This window comes from Protobothrops mucrosquamatus, unplaced genomic scaffold (assembly GCF_001527695.2).
Source record: "Protobothrops mucrosquamatus isolate PMUCROS unplaced genomic scaffold, P.Mucros_1.0 scaffold_217, whole genome shotgun sequence".
NCBI classification, from domain to species: Eukaryota; Metazoa; Chordata; class Lepidosauria; order Squamata; family Viperidae; genus Protobothrops; species Protobothrops mucrosquamatus.
This window is the reverse complement of record NW_015386293.1, coordinates 662498-683066: the sequence shown is the minus strand read 5'-3', so window position 1 is coordinate 683066 and position 20569 is coordinate 662498. Positions and strand designations below refer to the sequence as shown.

At 34.0% G+C, this 20569-nt stretch overlaps 1 protein-coding gene across 2 annotated transcripts in view; it reads left to right on the top strand.

Annotated features, from left to right (window-relative positions):
- The first annotated feature begins 3935 nt into the window (after positions 1–3935).
- The window catches only part of PCYT1B (phosphate cytidylyltransferase 1, choline, beta), a 40856-nt gene continuing 24222 nt past the window's right edge, over positions 3936–20569 (top strand). Inside the window, exons 1-2 of one of the 2 annotated variants that reach the window (XM_015827877.1) lie at positions 3936–4017; positions 6259–6441. In XM_015827877.1, the coding sequence (XP_015683363.1) occupies positions 6376–6441 (66 nt within the window). In that variant the 5' untranslated portion in view covers positions 3936–4017; positions 6259–6375. Of the gene's footprint in view, positions 4018–6258; positions 6442–13142; positions 14108–20569 lie in introns of those variants that run through there. The other variant, XM_015827885.1, reaches the window with a different exon arrangement.

Below are 20569 nucleotides of genomic sequence, written 5' to 3'. Positions count from 1 at the left end.
AGCGGCGAATTAACTTCCAAGGGTGAAAGAAATATACTGAAATTAAATTAATATTACTATAGTCTGGATAAATCTGAAAATTAAGAAAACCGTTAAAATTTTATATCCTAAAGAGTCCTGATGAAATTAAAAAAAGAAAAATAATTCTTTGTTTAAAAAAGTTGGAAAATAAATAACTACTGACATCTAGTGGAGAACTAGAGCATAGAACAATAGTACAACGCTGACTCAGAAATTGGCAAGATGCCCAGAAATAAAGAATAATCTGTTCCCTTGAACTTTAATAACCCTCAGCTAAATAGATAATTGCTGAGAACAAAGAAAGAAAACATATTAGGCCACCCATAAGCTTAAGAAGTGTCTGCAAAAAAAACCCCTTTAACGGTTGTCTAATCTCAAGAATTGTTTGTAGAGAAAGAAAAACTTTGACTCTTGGCTAATCTTCTAGGGGGGAATTTACTGGAAGGCGTTAAGGTGGCAAAACATTTTGCTGCAATTCTTACTGGTTGATAATTCAAAGACCCTTGAACAGAAGAATTGTTATAAAACACTGCTTTCATTGATGCCTTGATAATTGGAAACGCATTGGATTACAAAAACCATATATAAAGATAAGAACTATATGAGATTTGGCTGTTTGGATTTTAAGATTGGCTGGTTTGATAAGGCTAAACACAGAGACTATGGTACTGGTGAAAGACTACCTGGAGGGAGGAGACATACCTATCTAAAAGTGACAGGAAACCACACCTAATATTCCCTTCTGAAGGACCTAGCTTGGAACATCAGAGATCTGCAGAAGCAATACTCCAAGATGAGATAAATACTTTCCAAGAGGAAATGTATGCAATGCTACAACAGATTCAAATGACAATGGTTTCAAACCATAAGATTAAAAACCTCTTTGACGACATAAATGAACACATCTTCAATTTAAAATCACAAATAAAAAACCATCAGAAAACGACAATAAAGAATGAACAAACAAACCAGATAACAGAATACAAACTAGAAGTGACTTAAACAGGGAAGCTACAAATGAAGAGAATTAAACTTAATACAAATTTAAAAAAATCTACAAAATGTTGCCACAACAATGAAAATGGAAAAGATATCTTATCTGTCAGGACTTCAAAACAAACTTGAGGATAAGAAAAAAGATTTAATAAAATGGATTATAGAGCTGCCAGGAGAATCATTAGAATCTGGGAGACAAAAAACATACATCATATACAACCTATCTTTCTCGCTCCCAACAATATTTACCAAAATACAGGAATTCCCTGACAAGCGGAATATGCTAACTTGGAAAGCTACTTGGCAAAAGAAAAAGGCTAGTTAGATTCAAGAGACCTGATTTGAATTACCAGATGGAGTATTACATGATTAAACACTTGTTTGAATATAGTTAAAAGAATAGATAATTTTGGGTATAAAGGAGTTATAGTAAGAGGGATAAGAGACATTAGTATAGTATTTTTTATAATATATGAAATGTAAAAATATTGGGATGATGTATGTGAAGGAAAAGTTAGAACATTTAAAGGTAATTAACTTTGAGAGAAGTATGACCAAGAAGAATTATTTGAATACTAAGGGAAAACTAAGCTTAAATAAGAATTTTGAAAACAGGACATATAGTGATTTAACAAGATGACTTTTACAAATATAATTGAAACATAAGCCGATCAGAAAAGATGTTATATGTGGATGTTATAGGACAGTGGTAGTGAACCTATGGCACGCGTGTCAGAGCCCTTTCTGTGGGCACGTGCATCGTGCCCTGTAGATGGCAACTGTCCCTCTTCAACAAGCCGCCTGCTAACTCGCCAAGGTCCCACGTGGCCAGATGCATCCCAGCATGGCTGGTTTCCCTCCCCCCTCCCATCCCTCCTGGCCTCACATGCTCTCCTTTTCCCGGGAACGACCCACTGCATCGCCTCCTCAGCTGTCGGCCGGCCATCCAGCTCAGAGGCAGCTTCTCTGAACTGCTGGGGGCGGGCTGCGGAGCCCCAGAATGCACCAGTTGACGGGCCAGCAGGCTGTGGCTGCTGACAGACACTGTCGGCCCCCATGCGCTCACTGGCCTCTGTGTGCGGGGGCCGTCGGTGTCAGGCAGCAGCCGCCCCGGCCCCTGCCTCGCCTTGCCCTGCAACAATGGCACCCAATGTATCGGGATGGTTTTGCCATTGCCGGCAATGGGTTGGGCGCTGCTTCCAGAAGATGTGTACAGCCCGCGGGCCAGCAGTTTGACACCCCTGCTCTAGAAAGCAGAACTAGAATCAACGGATATGAGATGCAAAGAACAAAATTTCTGCTTAATAGGGCATTAACAGTGAGAGCTGATTAGCAGTAGAATAGAAAACTTATAGAGATGGTGGTCTGTCTTTCATTGGAAGATATACAGTAAGCAGAGACAGGACATCTATCTGTAAGAATGCTATAAAGCACCTTACATCTAACAAAAATAGATTATCTCAAATCCATTTCTGCTCTGATTCCAGGAATAGTGTTATCTCATTTTTGCCATAGTAGTTCCTCAAATTCATAAAAATATCATTATCTACTCCTTCTCTCTAAATTACAATGCTTTCAATATGAATTCTTTCTTTAAATGAAAAAGGGAGAAATCCTGTGGGCTTCAAGATTAAAAGAAACTAGCTGCAACATTTTCTTATCATACTTCTTTCACAATATGCCTGTGATGGCTGATTTAGCTGTAACAATACTTATAAATTCACCTATCTTGACAATACCTAGTTTCATCTCAAAAGCTTATGTCTTGAAAACTTTTGTTATTTCAGCCATATACAACTGCAGCAATATAGTTTTAATGCATCTGAAAATCCTAAGAAACTATCACTCATATAAAAATAACAAATTTGAGTCTTCAGTGGAAAAAAACAGCCAAAAAGCCATTAGAAGACAAGTAGAATTAAAGACTGCACACCTTTGCACAATTACTTGACAATAAGCTAGATGACAGTGCTTAGTTAATTTTGGCTTGAAAAGCAGAACAGATTCAGAACTAGTTAATATTTGGATGGAAGACAAAGAAATACCAAGATAACAGGCTAGAGTTGAAAAAAACATGTCAGAAGAAATAATGGAAAATGGAAAACCACTTCCTTATTATAGCCATTTAAAAACTTCACAGATATGTTATGTAATTCCCAAAGGTTGAGCTCTCAGGCTTTACCTTGAGAGTAAGCACCACCGATGTCAGTAAGAATGACTGTAGGCCCACATAAACATTCATGGAGCTGCACTACTCATGGAGCATCACTGAAAAGGTTTGAGAAATTTTAAAAACTGGGCTTATGTCACAGAAATTCCTAAAAAATCCTATTTTAAAAAAAATTCAGTAGTACACCCTCTTTCTGAGAAGCCAAAATATTTATTTTCCAGAGGTTCACCTTATGCCCCCCTCCCACCGCCTAAACCTTCCATTCACGTCTACCAACAATCTCTCTGTCCTTTGCTAGCAGTCACCCAGTTTGAGTCTTTCCGCCGCCGCCGCCACCTCATCCCACATCCCGAGGCACGCTAACCTCCATGGCAATCGTCGTTATGCAGACGCTCGCTCAGCTCCATAGTGAAGATGGGTGGGGAGGGGGATAAAAGCGCGTCTCGCCGATCCCTCCCAAGCCAGATCTCAACTTCACGCTCTCGCGCCAAAGCGCCTGAAAGTGGCGCGAGAAAAGAAACCCAAGTGCCCCGGCTGGCCGAGCAGCCAATTAGAAGCCAGATGACGATATCCGTTTTTCCTATTCCGCTTCAGGGTCTGGGAAGAGGAAGAGTGAGTGTGGGCGAGCCGGCTGTTTCTGAAGAAAGGAAAGCGGGCGCGCGAATATTACGGGAAACTATCGTTTTCTATATAGTTTCCTATATTCCAGATGTCTTGGGATAGTGACACGGACGGCTGAGGAGGAGGAGGAGGAATGAAGCTTCTGACTTGCCATAAGCCAATAGAAGAAGAGTTTATATAAAAGGGGGCAGGAGCAATGAAATTGACAAGTACGAATTGTTCATTTTCAGGCATGGGCTCTGAATTTAAATATGTTATTCATTTTTTATATTTATTTAATGTATAAAATACAAAGAGAAATAGAAATAAGAAATTAGGAAGGAAAAAGGTGGGAGGGAAAAAAGTCAGATACAAGGGAAAAAAGAAAAAAAAGGTGTTGACTTTCGACTCTTTTTAGCACAGTACAGGATAAAAACACTCCAGCCTCAACTTTTTTGCTTTTTCACGTTAGTATATAACTACACATTTCTATAACGATAAATCTGTCTAATCGACAAAACCAAAGTCAAAATTTCATTTTTTTTCATCACAAGCACAAAATCCAGAAGTGATATCCAAATGAAAAAAGTACTTAAATATATTGTCCTCTTTGAATAAAATGATCAATTTAACCATTCCTGCTTTATCTTCCTTGCTATGGAAATGGTGTGTATTTCTATTTGCACCTAATAATCTTTGTGAACTGTCACCATTTTTATTAACAAGATTCACTGTATTCTTTCAGATTCTTTGACCTTACAGGGAAAAGTACTTTTTTTTCCTTTTATTTTTTTCACTTTTTTCATATTTAAATATATTATTCAGAAGCAATACAGCAAATCATAAAATTGTGTCCTTTTTACTCTAGGTCTGCTCTTTTAAATTGTCCCCCACCCACCCACTCATGGGCTAAATTCACATCTCAGTGCTAAAAGGAAGGTGTGAGATTTGTAAATACATTATTGCCTATCCTAATATATCTCTGATCTTTCACTCTTAATCATTTGAAATGTGCATGTGAAATTTAAATTTACAATTTTTCTCTGCTGTCATTTGTCAAAATTTGATCTTTACATTAGTTTGAATTTTGTTTACTGTGTTTTTATATACTTTAAGCTGTTCCAAAGAATTTAGTACAAATGTATAAAGTAAATCATATAGAGTTTAATACACACCCATCAGTCTCTTTGCTACAGGGTTATTGTATATATTTGCTATTATTTCAGTTCTGTTATTGAGTTAGCTTCACTTACATAATGAGACATAAAGGTAAAGAATTGACATGCACAAGTCAGATCACTATTTAATTATACAAACTAAACTGACACTATAGAACCATCTTGGCTTTGTAGTCAGTCCTTAGACTTATGAAGGATCTGTGCATTGCCATTAATGTTGAACTCCAAACTCATTTCAATCAAAGTCAACACATATATTGGCATAAAGTATCTAACAATAGTTTGCTCAACTAGTTTAATTTTCTGAATTTGTGTAATAAATTAAGACATAAACAACTGACACTGGCTGGATTTAGCACAATATTCTAGAGTCTAGACCTACATGTGGATGGCTGATTTGTGGTTCAGTAGGAATATAGTAGGAATACAGTTTAGTAGGAATACAGACAGCTTGTTCATTACCAGGAATGAGTTGTTTTATATTCCATTATGGATAGGCTTGCCCTATGCATGACTTATCAAGCTTGTTAAAATATCTCACCAAGATACTGGGATTCTTACTCCAAGAACGTGTGCTTAAGAATTCAACTTCACATGTATGTACTACTGTATTAGTCTTTATGATCACATTACTTTTTATTTTTTAATTACTAGGATTATTTTCTAAACTGAATTGAATTGCATTTTAACACATTTGCATTGAAATACAATGCTTTGTGCTACACAAAAATTGTCTGTTATCATTGCTTCAGTGGAAATTATTTATTTATTTATTCATTCATTCATTCATTTTTATCCCAATTTTATTATTTTCACAAATAACTCAAGGCAACAAACATATTCAACACACCTTCCTCCTTCTGTTTTCCCCACCACAACAGCTCTGTGAGGTGAGTTGGGCTGAGAGAGAGTGATTGGCTCAAGGTCACCCAAATGGCTTTTATGGCTAAGGTTGAACTTGAACCTCATAGTCTCTTTCTTTCTAGCCTGGTGTCTTAACCACTAGACCAAACTGGCTTTCTTTAAAAATTAAGTCTTTTATCCTAGTGTCTGGTCTTTAATATGTGCAAATCTTAATTGCTTCCTAGACTGAAATTTCAAATAAGCATGTTAGATTTTCTGATGCACAGCTCCAGTGAGATCTGAGTAGATCTTTTTTATAACTTAGCAAGCCATAACATTGCATATAGACCTGAAAAAGAGAAAACCGATCAGCAGTTTCAGTCATCCTATTGCAAATAGTCTTATCTCCAGCAAGTTATGCTGACATGATCTTTAACCTTATTTCAACAGTCATAATGTACAACTTGGCAAAACCTTTGTCCGTTTCTATGAAGTGGAAAAAGAATATTTGTTCAATTTGTAAATGAAAAGTGTGCATGCAAAGGGATTTAAAGCATATTAGCAGCAATGGTAGGCCAGCAGAAATACAAGACAGAAGAAGCTACATTAAATGCCTATCTATGTCATCGAAAGGTGAGTAGGATTATCATTTTTATGAAGTAAATATAACTTTATCATACCAAATTATTGAGCCAGATAATTGTCAAAGATTATATATTACATATGTATAAGCTATTATATAACACATATTTGAACACACTAAATAGTCTTACTGTGTGTTGTGCATGTATGATGTACATATATATGGAGATTATCTTAATGCAAGTTTTCACTACACTTCTTACAAAAAGAAAGTATTTGAAGGCATGGCCCCTTGCAAGGGACCAAAATGTAAGTAGTACTGCAATAAGCTACCTCTAGACAAGATGGGCAGTACACAAATCTAATAAATAACTAAATAAAATAATGCAAATTAAATATAAACATTAATCTTCCATTCTTAATATTATTTATATAGATAATATAGATATAATTACATGGGTAATATACACAAAGTGCAGGAGTTGTATCTAGAGTATTCTCTGCCATCTGTGATTTGGATTCCTGTTGTACTGGCTTTTGCATGGAGAAAACAGGCTGAAATTAAAAGTGCAGCAAGATGGAGTTGACACCAGTATTGTCACTGGACAAGCTTGCAATATCTTTGAAAGAACCAATTTAGGATTTGAGGATGTTTCTGGACTCATGGCTCTTGCTGGAGCATCAACTAGAAGCCATGGGTAGAGGGCCCTTTATCCAACTTCTGCTGGCACTACAACTGCAACTAAAGCTGATGATGGGAACATATAACACTAACATTGCAGGGCCTGCATTGGTTGCTGTTGGTTATGTTCAATTTAAAATGCTTATTTGACCTACAAAGGTATTTATGACTTGGTACCTGAATACCTGCAAGACTGCCTGCTTGACCCTGAAGTAGTCTCACCTACCAGTTCATCATCAACTACATCATCCTTGTTCTACACTTTTGAGAAGTGAAGGGAGCAAAGCCAAGAGGCATTATTTTTCAGTGGAATTTTCTGGAAGAGTCGCTCAAGTGAGATCAAATTAGTTTAGAAAAATGCTAAAAATGGAACTTTTCCAGAGTGTGTTTTGCTAAGTTTATGGTTTATACCATCTTTGATTCTTTTTATTTTTTGCCTTTGTGTTTGTGATTATTATTGAAATGACTGATTGGTTTGTTTTAATGGTGATTTAATAATATATAATTGACACTGCTATGTTTAATGTTCTGTAAATGTTTTAATTATTTTTTCCTATCCTAGAAACTTCTGAGAGTTCTTAGATTACAGTAAGATGTAAATATGATAAATAAGAGTGAAAGCAAGAACTACAGGTTATTAGTGTGTTAAGCATGGCTGCAGAGGTGTTGAATTCTGAATGAAAGGGTGCAAGAGGTAACTGAGCAAAATGTTTGGAATGCATGGTTTTATGCTATCCTTGATCTATGTGTATTTTTTTATTTTTTTCAGTTTTGATATATATCAATGTTATATTGGTGTTTAAGTGATGTTTGTTAATGTAGATAGAGAGTATAATAAAGTGATAAAGTTTTGTGCAAATATGGAGACAAAGGAGGTTTGCTGGATGTAGTATATAATATCAGCTCATTGTAAAAATGGTAGATTCCATCAACCATTATTCAATAAGGAACTGAAATTAAAATTGACAAAATTCTAATGCTTTTATTCTACAACTCTATGATGTAACCAAAACTGGGATACTGTCTCAAGTTCTGATTATTGCATTTTTAAAATGATCTTGTTTATCTTGAAGAAAGGACCAATTGGTTAACCAAACCAAATGAGGCACAGTTGTTTCCATATAAGCAAATATTATTCTGTTTGGGACTTTATAACTTAGAGATAAAAGAGGAATAAGGGAATGCATAATTGAATTATACACATTTATGCATGCTGGAGGAAAAGCATATAGGTTTTTTCCCCCTTTCTCTTGATACTAGAATCTGAATCAGTCTGTCAGTTCAGAATGATAGAAACTACTTCTAAATATAGCATGTAATCACATTTGAAATTTGCTATCACAAAATGGTGTGGTCACCAAACCGAACAGCTTTCAGAAAAAAATCAGAGAAAGGAAGATCATCAATAGCTATTGACACATCGCTGACATTGTGTAGAATGTATCTTGATATTAAGAGCGATATTTCATGCTCCCTTTCATGCAGGAAAATGTCTTGGACTTTTTTTTAATTCATAGGTTTGGGGGATCATAATTAGAAGGTTGCTATTGTCATCCTGTCTTGTCTTGAATGTGCAATCTGATTTGCTACTGTGACTAGATTCAGCAAGCCCCTTTTATATTTTTACCTCTTGGTGTTTCAATCAAAGAATATTATATGAGAAGAATATTTAGCAGGCTTTGACTTAATTGCTTGACTAGATTATAGAGTTAAAGATAAGAAACATTTCATTTATCCAGAGTTTAATTGTTTACTAAAACAAGAGCAGGCTAGGAACTGCAAATATATCAGGTTTTTGTATGTTTTGGACTTTGCTATTCAGTTGTTTCTGACTCCTTTTGATCTGATGGACATTTTTACAGGATTTGCAGTAACTGCTTCTTTCATTGCTTGTAAGGCTGTGCTTGTGTCATTAGTGATATTATCTTGCCAACTTGTCTCTTGTCAGCCTCTTTTTTTGATTAACTTTTCCAGGTATAAACTTTTTTACAGTAACTCTTACCTTTCTGTTACATATCCATAATATTAAAAAAAATTAGCTTCATTATTAGTGCTTCCATTGAACAATCTAGTTTGTTTTTCTTGTAGCTCAAGATCTTCTCGCACTTTTCTTCAGTCCCTTAATTCAAAGAGACATTTGTTTTGTTCAGCCTCTCTGGTGATCCAGTTTTTACAGCCATTTCTTAGAACTGGAAAACCATTCTATCTAGATGTATCACAATCTTTTCAACATGTCCACTTTTATAACGGCTACAATTACTGTCTCTGCATATTTTTAAGTCTAGGAAGATAAAACTTGTTTTTACTTCACACACAGACATAATTATGATATTGGGTGGAACTGATAAATTCTGAAAAGAGAAATGAGAAGAACAAAAGTAAAATGTATGAAATAGTGGATGGATGTGGTGGAAGGAAGGAGATTTGTAATGAATGATTAGATATAAATTAGTTTTAGCTATATTTCGTTCTCTTTTTCTTATTTCATGCCTCAGTTCCTTTTACTTATTGTTTCTTCCTCATTTCCTTTGTTTGCATAACTTGCCTTTACCAAAAGGGAACAGAATTTTCCCTTTTCTGAGAAATTATTTTCTCAGAAAACAGAATTATTTTAGCAGGAGAAGGAAGGAAGGAAGGAAGGAAGGAAGGAAGGAAGGAAGGAGAAAAAAGGGGGGAAAAGAAAAAAGATGAAAAAGATGAGAAAATAAATAAATAAATCCCCAACCAAAACTAGAACTTGAATTGACTGATGAGCATGGTAGATTTATTGGGTGGAAGTCAATATGACACTGGGAATTTATGATCCAAATGAGAACAAGTATTGTTTCATAAATAATTTTATTATGGAGAGTTTAATAGGCTTTTCTTATGAAAAAGTTTAATAGGCTTTTCTTATGGATGGGGCATTGGAATGGAGTGATCTCTCCCCACAATTGGACAGAACTTCTGAGAAAAATATTAATATTACGCAAGGCAAATTATTAAAGTTTTTTTAACTTGATAGACAATTTAGGGGTTGTTGATATATGGAGACAGAAAAATGGCAATTCGAGAAAGTATATATATTTGTCTGAAAGACATATAGCTCCTTTTCAAGAACAGATATGATTTGGATTTCAAACAATTTGACTACCAAGGTTCATAAAGTAGAGATGGACATAAACAGTAAAGCCTTTTTCAAATCATAATCCTGTGAATTTGACACATAAAAGCTATTTTGGATGAAATAAAGAGAAAAAAAGAATTAAATTTCCAGAGAAGATATATTTCTCAACAAAGTAAGCTTTAACAATGATAGTTACCTATATTAATAGTAAGAGAAATGAAAATAAAAATGATTATATAAAGAAAAAATAGGTTTGCAAATAAGCCAGAGAAATAGCAAATAAATAATGAAAAGAAAAAGAAAAAATGTATTAAAATTACAAGAGAGAGATAGTATATTAATGGACAATGTGGACATACAAAAAGCATTTTATCAACTTTGTTTCCATTTGTATATAAGAAGTGACACGTCTCTAAAGAAAATAGATGAATATCTAAATAAACAAAATTTACCAGAATTATAGAGGAACAGGTTGTTAAGAAACCTATAACAATAAGGAAAGTTTCTGAAGCTGTAAAAGTGTTTGAACTAGGAAAGTGCCTGGATCAGACAGATTATCAGGTTTTTATTATAAATGTTTTGAGAATGAATTTTTACAACATTTACAAACCATTCTGAATTCTATCTTACAGGGAGGAAAGAGGCCAGAGAGTTGGGAAGAGGCCAATATAGCATTAATATACAAAAAGAGACAAGATTTAATTTTAACAAGAAACAATAGGGCAGCTTCATTATTGAATAATAACTACAAGTTCACATTCTAGTTGATAGATTGAAAATAATTTTGCAAGAATTTATTCTTGAGGATCAATGTGGGTTTTACCTAAAAGACAGTTAAAGGACAATATTACAAATGTGTTGGACACTTTGGAATATTTGGAGCACATAATGAAAAACATGCCACATTGGTCTTTTAGATTCAGAGAAGGCCTTTGACAGTTTGAACTTGGCTTTCTTGTTCAAGGTTTTGTAAGATATAAATTTTGGGTAGAACTTTACAAAATGGATAAGATTGATTTACACTTAATAGAAAACACAAATAATGGAGATCTAACAAAATCCTGTGAGATACAAAAAGGAACAAGGCAGTCTCCTTTCTCCTTTCTCGTTTATTTTTGTTCTTGAAAAACAATAGAGATATAAAATGAGTTCGTGGGAATAAAGATTAAAAAAGAAACTTATAAATTAAGGCATTTTGCAGATAATTTGGTGTTGGTTCTGGAAGCTCTTTAAAGGGGATTGAAATATTGATGGGTAAATGTAAATAATTTTGTGCATTAGCAGTTTTAAAATGAATAAACAAGATGATGCTAGCAAAAACGTGAAAATAGAAGATCAAACAGAATTGATGAATAAAATGGGTTTTAAGATTGAGAAGGAGGTATGATATTGAGTATCAGTAAGACAAATATGAATTGTATGTTATTTCAAAATAAAACATGATAAATAAGACATGAAATGAAGTTTAAAAGACATGTGAGAAATGACAACTTTCATTGCTGGGGAGAATTTCTATGATAAAAATGAATGTCTTCCCTAGAATGATGTTTTTGTTTTAGACAATAGTTGTTTTGACAACTGATGCACCATTTAAACAGTGACAGAGGGACATATCTACCTGTGGCAAGAGAAAAAAAACATGAGTTAAAAACAAGGTGTTTATGCAAAGAAGAAAGGAGGATAGGGGTTACCTGATTTGAAATTGTATTTTGCAGCTTGCTATTTGGTTTTGATGGAAGAGTGGGTATTACTGAGAAATAGAAAACTTCTGGTGTTAGTATAACATAATCTGAAAATTGGGTATTTGTGATACAATAAAGTTAAGAATAATGTTAGACATGCCATATTGAGAATATGCAATAGATCAAATTCAGTTTGTGCCTGAAAATAGCTTTGTGGCTCAGGGCTATAGCTATCAATGGTCTCTTATTTACAATTATTAGAAGGATTTAAGGTAGATAAATGAATTTATGATTTTGAACACTGTATGACTGGTTTTGAAATAGAATTGTCTACAAATGATAGAGATGTAATTGCTAAAACATATAAACTTTTAATTTGAAACAGAAGAAGAACAAGTGAAAAAGTGTTTGATAAAATGGTCTAAAATTTGTTATAATATACAATTGGAACAATGGGAAAATATGTGTCTGGAAGGATTGCAATATAAACTATATTATAATATTAAAGAGAATTTTTATAAAATTATTGGTTGCATATGTCACAAGAGAAATTGCCTAGAATATTAAAGCACTTCAAATTTATGTTAGAAATATGAACAACAAGGGACTTTCATTTGGTTTACCTGTTAAATAGCTAGAAAATTCTGGATTCAAATACATATACTGATTCAGAGGATTTTAAAGATTAATAAACAATTAAGATTAAAGATTTTTCTTTTGGATTGATGAACAAACAGTTGGAAACAAGTCATGAAACTTTGTTTTATACATGATAGCTGCAGCAAGTTGCACAAAAATACAAAGATTTTGCATTACCTACAGTAAAGATGATAGAACTGGCTAAGATAGCTAAACTGACTTCTTTGATCAGAGAAAAGACAATATGTTTATTGCTGATTAGAAACATTTTATAGACTTTTTGTATAAAACAGGAAAAAATGAACTTATGATATACGGCTTTGATTATTAAATAAGATAGGCCAGTATTTCTCAACCTTAACAGCTTTAAAATGTGTAGATGACAATTTCTAGAATTCTCCAGCCAGCATTCTGGCTGGGAAATTCTGATTGTTGAAGTCTGCACATCTTAAAGCTGTCAAGGTTGATAAACACTAGGATAAATTATAAAAACAATAATAAGCATACTTTGTTTCTAATTTCTTTTACTTTTTTCCTTTTGTTCCACTGTTAGCTTTCGCTTTAATTTTTTCTTTCTTTTTCTTTTTTTTTAACTTCATATTAATTTGCATTAGTTTTATATTCCCTTTCAAAAAATATTTACTTAAAATTATATCAATTATGTATATCTCTAGTTTACATAAGTCAGCATTATTTGATCACTGACTTACATAGAGTTACTACTAAGAGGAGCTGTCCTTTCAGCACCAGAACACCATTGTGTAAGAACTGGAATGCAAGCTTGAAATAATAGTATATATTATAAAAGTATATATTATTTTGACAAGTTTGAGATGAATTTATGAATTCTCAACTCACTCAGCATTGTTAAATTCAGGGCTAAATTAGATCAATATTTTTCTCCATATTTCTTCTCAATTTATGACTTTCCATTATGCTCATCTCACCCTCTTTCTAAATTATACATTTATTTTTAAATACAGAAATAGAATTTAAAACTTAGAGCAATTCAGTCATCAAAAATCTCAATATGTGTCTTTTTATTTAAAAGAAGAGGAAGAAAAATGCAAAATGAAATAAAAGTATAATAATAAATGTGAAGAATATTATCAAATGTGTAAAGTCATGTGATGCTTAGCAGGAAAGCACTAAATAAAGAAAAAAAGGCATTCATATCAACCTGCCTCCCAGCCTATATCAGCTACTTCAGTCAAAGTGGTACTATGATGACAGTAACCAACCAGAATGCGACATGCAAATTAGAATACTGTATCATGTACCAACTGCTCTGCTGCTAGCTGGTTGTTATAGTGATAAACTGAGGCCTTGCCTCTTGGCTTCTCCTTGAAAGAAAAACCTTTAATTTCTCAAGGGAATGAAAAGAAGAGAAGGGGGAGAAGGCGAGGGAGGGAAAGAATTACATGCGAAAACATTATCTGGCTGAGAGAAGAGTAGCAGAAAGGGCATCACCACAAGAAGCATTCACTGGCCATGCCAGTGCTTGCAACTAATGCTGAGTCAGAAACAGGTATCCCAAAATCCCTTTCTAATGAGCTTCCTTCAGAAACCATGGAGGAGATAGAGCACACATGTCCTCAGCCTCGACTGGTAAGTAAAAGACAAAGGATACTTTCTTTTTTGCCATTCTTGAGCTCAGTGCATTATGAGGTTACAGATTAATCCAGCTTTGTAGTCTGAATAGAAATATAAAAAAAGACCTAATCTGTGTTTGCTTTCTTTATTACAAGAATGTGGGTTACAAAGCAATTATTGTGCCTGCTGCATTCAGAGAGAGAATCTGGGATTACAGTATGTTTCTGCAGCCTGGCTTTTTTCAATAAATAGTCCATCCAGCTCTGCAATAGGCTTTTCCTCTAGCCTTTGCTAGATTTGCCACAAAACTTAATTCTTGTCTGTTAATTTGCCTTTTTACTTATTAAAACAAATTTGCTTAGACACAGATTTTCACATTAATTTTTAAAAAGCCTACTCAGTGAGCATTAGGAAAGGATATCACAGTTCACTCTCTTTTTTTCCAAAGATGCAGTTAAACTGTATATATAAATCATGTGAAATTGTACACATATATGTCACTTTCAAGTAGTTCAGCACATATGAGTTGGGAGAGTTACCTTAAGAGAAAATCTGCATTTCCTCAGTAATTTATCTATTGAAGCAGTACATATAAAGAAGCCAGTTGTGTATAGAATATAGCATCCTTTTCTCACTGCCTAACATGTCTTAGATTTCATTAATTTTCATTGGCATCATTTGGCATATACATTTTCTATTAAAGGAAACTGTTTTCTAAAAAGTAGAAAGGATAAGAGTTTGTTCTGTTCTTTATTCTTTTAGCTTTGTGTGAGCTTCCATAAGAATTTATTAAAAATTTGCATGGAAGGAAGCAATCATTTTAGGAAATAATGAGATTTGGAAGACCAACATACTTTCTCCTGATTTATATGTCTGGGATGAGAAAATTTTTCTAAAAGTAAGGAAGCAGTGCTAAGCCTACTTCTCTGAAAGTAAATGTAGTTAAGATTAGGCCTGAAAACCTAACCTTGTCTATCCACAATGGCCCAGTAACAGTGTGCTCTCTGTAATAACAGAAGTTACAAAAAACAAAATAACAAAAAACAAAAATATATCATTTTCTCCATTGTAGGAAAAACTTTTCCTATGAAGGTTTCCTATTGATGTATTGTAGGTAGCAGCTAACTGAGAAAGTAACACTCAGAAGAGTTCTCTATAAATAGGAAGTAGTTAATGTTTTCCCACTCAAAAATAAATTAGCAAGTAACTTGCTTTAAATATTAAAATCAATTTTAATATATTTTAAAAACCATTATGGGCTCATACTATATTATAGTTAATACAGATGGTAGTAATAAGTTTCCATGTATCTTGTTACTTTGTTAATAACATGAGGAAAGCTATTTGAACTGTTTCCTATATAATTATTATAAATATATTCCTATTGAAATTTGTGGCAAAGGTAAGGATTTTGAATCATACTGAATTCCACAACTTAAGAAATAACGTGGAAATATTATATTTTTATAAAATATTTTATGATATAATATAAAATATAAATATAAATAAATGTAATAAATAAATATAAATAAAATATAAAATTCAACATAGGCTACTTTCAAGGAAGTTGCATTTCTGATTCTCTGAAGGCCTGTGCAGGCCTTCGGTGAGGGTAACTGAAGTTGCCTTTAGATTGCATTGTTTTCTTTATTCCTATTCAGTTTTGGCATTTTTATCGTTTCTACTTTTTATTTTGTTGGTTTTTGTTGGTTTTAATATTTTAACAATTTATAAACCACCCAGAATTGCTGGGAATCAGGTGGCATAGAAACTAAGTTATATTAGTGCTTGGTTTTGTTTAGTTTATATAACAATGAGTGATATAGACATTTAAAGTAAAACCAAGGAGTATCGTAAATATGTATATTCTTAACTATCGTTCACTTGTATGAATTCATACTATTTATTTATTTATTTTTATTTATTAAATTTATATACCGCCCTATCTTTCTTGCGGGACTCAGGGCGGTGAACAGGTGATACTAAAAACCACGATAATAAATAAATAGTTTCTGTGCTAAAATCGAATGTATTTACATTTAATGTATTGCCATACTATTTAGTGTTTGTGCCATTATCCAATATGTATTACAAGTATATAATTCATACTACGCATAGTCATATTATGTGTAAAGTGAAAATATCTACATACCCCTCACATCCTGGACATAAACTGTTTCAACTTCTTCTCTCAAGATGACGCTATAGGGCATTGCATACCAAAACAACTAGACACAAGGACAGTTTTTCCCCCATGCCATCACTCTGCTAAACAACTAATTCCCTGTGATGTAAAACCACCTACCGGTATTAGGGCTATATTACTATTATCTTTCTCATCTTTCCTATTACCTATTTCCTTAGCTTCTTATTATAACTTTGCTTTTTTTATTCATTCTGTAGTTTTTTTAGAACACAAACGTAAAAGGCAGATATTGCTGCAAGTGGTTTGAATTTGAAAAAAAAGTACCAGTGCCCATGTAATATGATGATGATGTTATCCATTCAGGTGTGTACAGGATATGAGATTTACAAGCGCAGTAACGTGCTCTGATTTGAGAAGTGCAAAATCAGACATGTATTTTTTTTCCATAAGAATTGAAATTCTTTCTCACATAATCCCCAAAGAACACACCAGCTCACACATAAAGCTCTATTCAGAGCACCACTGGGGTATTCTAACTATTGGCAAAGATTTCCTTTTTATAGTAGTCTATGTCCTGGGACTGGTTTGCAAAAAAGGAACTGTACCAAAATAGGAATGGAGGAGAAAAATTGTATTCCTGTTTTCCTTTGTTCTGCTTTGTTTTTGCAAAAATAAAATGGGAACAGAATTCTGGGAAAAATGACCAGCATAAGGCCATATACAGTTAAGGATAGGGAGAAACCCCCAATCCTTCTGGGACAGGCAACTGAGCAGTGCACGAGATGGGAACCTGCTGCATTCTAAGTTCCCCTTCAGTCAAATTATTCTCCAAAGCACCAGAGGGCAGGACAAGAAACAATGGTTGGAAACCATTCAAAGAGAAGCAACCTGGAATTAAGGAGAAACTTCCTAACAGTGAGGACAATTAACCAGGTGGAACAGCTTGCCTTCAGAAATCATGGGTGTTCCATCACTGGAGGTTTTTAAGAAGAGACTAGACAGTCACTTATCTGAAATGGCGTAGGTTCTCCTGCTTGAGCAGGGGGCTGGACTAGAAGACCTCCAAGGCCCCTTCCAGATTCTATTCTATTCTATTCTATTCTATTCTGATCATTAAACCCAATGGTGTTGGATTTGATGACATTTTTAAGACGTACTGTACATTTAAACACATGCAACAGCCTAATAATAGTTCCTGCAAAAAATACACTGGTTATAGTCATTTTCACAGCATAATTCAAGCCAAATGGGCACCATGCTGGTAAATTTTGTAGAAATAATCTGTGAAATATTGCCCTTGGTAGCAAAAGACCAGCATAAGTAGTTTTATGAAGCTAGGTAGTGCAAAGCACTATGGAATACTTGAACTAGCACTGTCAAAGGATTTTCCTGTGGTACTGGGGGGCGGGGATGAATTGCAAAACTGTGATATTTCCTAAAAGTAAACTCCCAGGAAACTGTCTTTTCCTAGATAGATCAGGATTAGCACTTGTAGACTCAGACTATATCCATGATTGTTGTAACATTAGTTCTTTGCTATTTAACTCAGTACGAACCATTTGGATTGGTTATTGTATAACTTAGCCTTACTTAGAAACAAAAGGGCAGTTTAGCACTCAATTCCATTCCATTCCATCATTGTCTTTTGACAATGATGGTATGGGAAGGAAAGGAAAGGAAAGGAAAGGAAAGGAAAGGAAAGGAAAGGAAAGGAAAGGAAAGGAAAGGAAAGGAAAGGAAAGGAAAGGACCCAGCCTCTATTATCATGGATAATTAAAAGGAAAAAATATTGCCTCGTGATCAGTCAGTGCAAAAAAATGGTTTCTGAAAAAGAGACCTTTTCATTTAATTACATTTATTGCCTTGTTAGAAATATGTATTTATAATATAATCCTTACATTGAAAATAATAGATTTGCATAAACCTATGCAATAGATTACATATTTAAAATCTCTTTTTAATATTTTGAAAATCAGCTTAGGGATTTATCAATAAAAGAATCAATTAAATAAAAATATATGTAAACAAAAACAATATTTTACAGAACCCTAATTGCTGTCTAGTTCAGTTATTCAGCGCTGTATATTTCAGCGGAACTAACCTAAACAACATATTTTTAAAGAATGATACGGTATAGTTATTCTAAGTTTGGTTTATGTTATCTCAAAATTGTACGGTAGGATAAAAAAAACTGAGCTTAAGACATATTTAGTCATGCCTAAATTAAGTTCCCTTAATTTTGGTAAGACTACTCTTAAATTTATTTCTGTCAAAGATCCCATATGCTACATCCAACATTATGTGAGTTGACATCTAATCATGTAATGTGACTTCTTCTTTGTAATGAGGAATTAATACTCTTCTCTAAAATTTGCAGGGACAGATTTCACAGGGAACATGAAATCTATTCCAATGGCAGATGTCATTATGACATAGATTTTTCCATATCCTATTCTGAAATTGTACTAGCCCTAAAGAAATTTCCTTTCTAACTGAGACCTGTGGCAGCCCAAAAAACAAAGGAGTCTGGTAGTACTATTTTAGACTAACAATTTTTATTAAAAAGTTATACGCTTTTGTGAGCTATAACTCTTATCAGTGCAATGAGGTGGTTAAACTGGTGTAGGATTTAAATTGGAATGAGTGGGTGAAGAAGGGAAAAGACAGGGTGGGCATGAAATTTCTCCCCAAAGTGAGTTTAAAGTTAAAAGAACAGAATGTCATTGCTCTTAGTGGATTACATGAAATTCTTTCCTGTGTAGAACCAGCTTGATTTTTTGCACCAAGATACATAAGTGCAAGCACGGGTCCCCAATAGTGTCATGACAAAAAGTAATATAGAAAAAGGAAGGGCCAATGGAGTGAAAAGTAAGAGCTGCCACAATTGCTACTCTCAAGCCACTTATTATTGCCTCAACATTAGTATCATACACTGCAAGTGGAGTCCTCCCCTACCAGGAGTCTTTCTGGCAATTGTTTGTTAGTCCCTTCTTTTTTCTTCTCTTTCCTACTTATAAAGATAAAGATAATAAAACTGCCATATCTGGACTGTGGAGGCCCAGATAACCACTTGATGCCAATAAAGAGATAGAATCCAAACACAAATACAGTATACCTAGGGCAGTGATGGCGAACATTTTAGAGACCGAATGCCCAAACCGCAACCCAATACCCACTTATTTATTGCAAAGTGCCAGGGCTGCATCAGCACTGTGGTTCCCTCAGGGAGGGCGGGGTGTGTGGCCCATTGGGTGGGTGTGGCCAGGGTGGTCACAGCAGACTGGGTGGGTGTGGCCAAGTATGCGTGGCCACCTCGATACTCTAACATCTCTACTCGAGCTTGCTAGCCGACCATTTTGCCTGCTTTGTGCTGGGCAGGGCTGCTCTTCTGGGTGGCGGCAACCTAATGGACCTGTGTGAGCTGCTAGTGGCCGTGATACACATGCCCACAGAGGGCTCTGAGTGCCGCCTCTGGCACGCGTGCCATAGGTTCGCCACCATTGACCTAGGGTATCTTTCAATTAACTACTTTAAAAAATAGTTCTGGTAACAGAACTACCAGCATGCATCTGGCAGAACACTTTTTTGATTTAAATCAATCTGTGCAGCTCAAAAAAACCAGTCTTAACACTCTTGCAAAAAATACGAAACCTGTATTTTTTTATATAATATTTTATTAATTTTCCAATTTTACATTTGAATATTTAAAAAGCAACGTGGTGACTGGGTTAATCAATGGTTCAATAACAAAATCTTAGTGCAAATCTCAAGTTACAAGATCAAATATTTCTTCTCTTTTTCCCTTAACATTTACTATCTCATATTCAGGTTAGTACATTTCTAATTATATCAACTCAATAAGAACATCATTATTACATTTATCAATACATTTTTAGCTTATACATATCTTAATTACATTCAATCTTCATAAACAATCCATATCCTGTTATTGATTTTTACTCAGTTTTTAATTTCTTATCAATATTCCAATTTAACCTTTGATATTTATAATTTTCAGACTTTGGGTAACCAAAATTTCCCTTATCTCACTTCATAACAAACTGTGATATCCAAAATACACATTTTATCTATTTGAATATAATATTGTTCTATTTCCTAAGAGTTATCTATTTCCCACCATGTTAAGTCATTACTTAATAACACAATATCCCCTTTAATAAATCAAAACCATTATATATATTGCCTGGGTTAATCAATAAATCAAAAATATTCATAATATTTAATTTTCTTTTCCCTTTTAAGTCCAATTTTTAAATATTAAACCGATGAAATCCTTATTTTCAACTGGTTTCCAAATATTTTAAATCTAA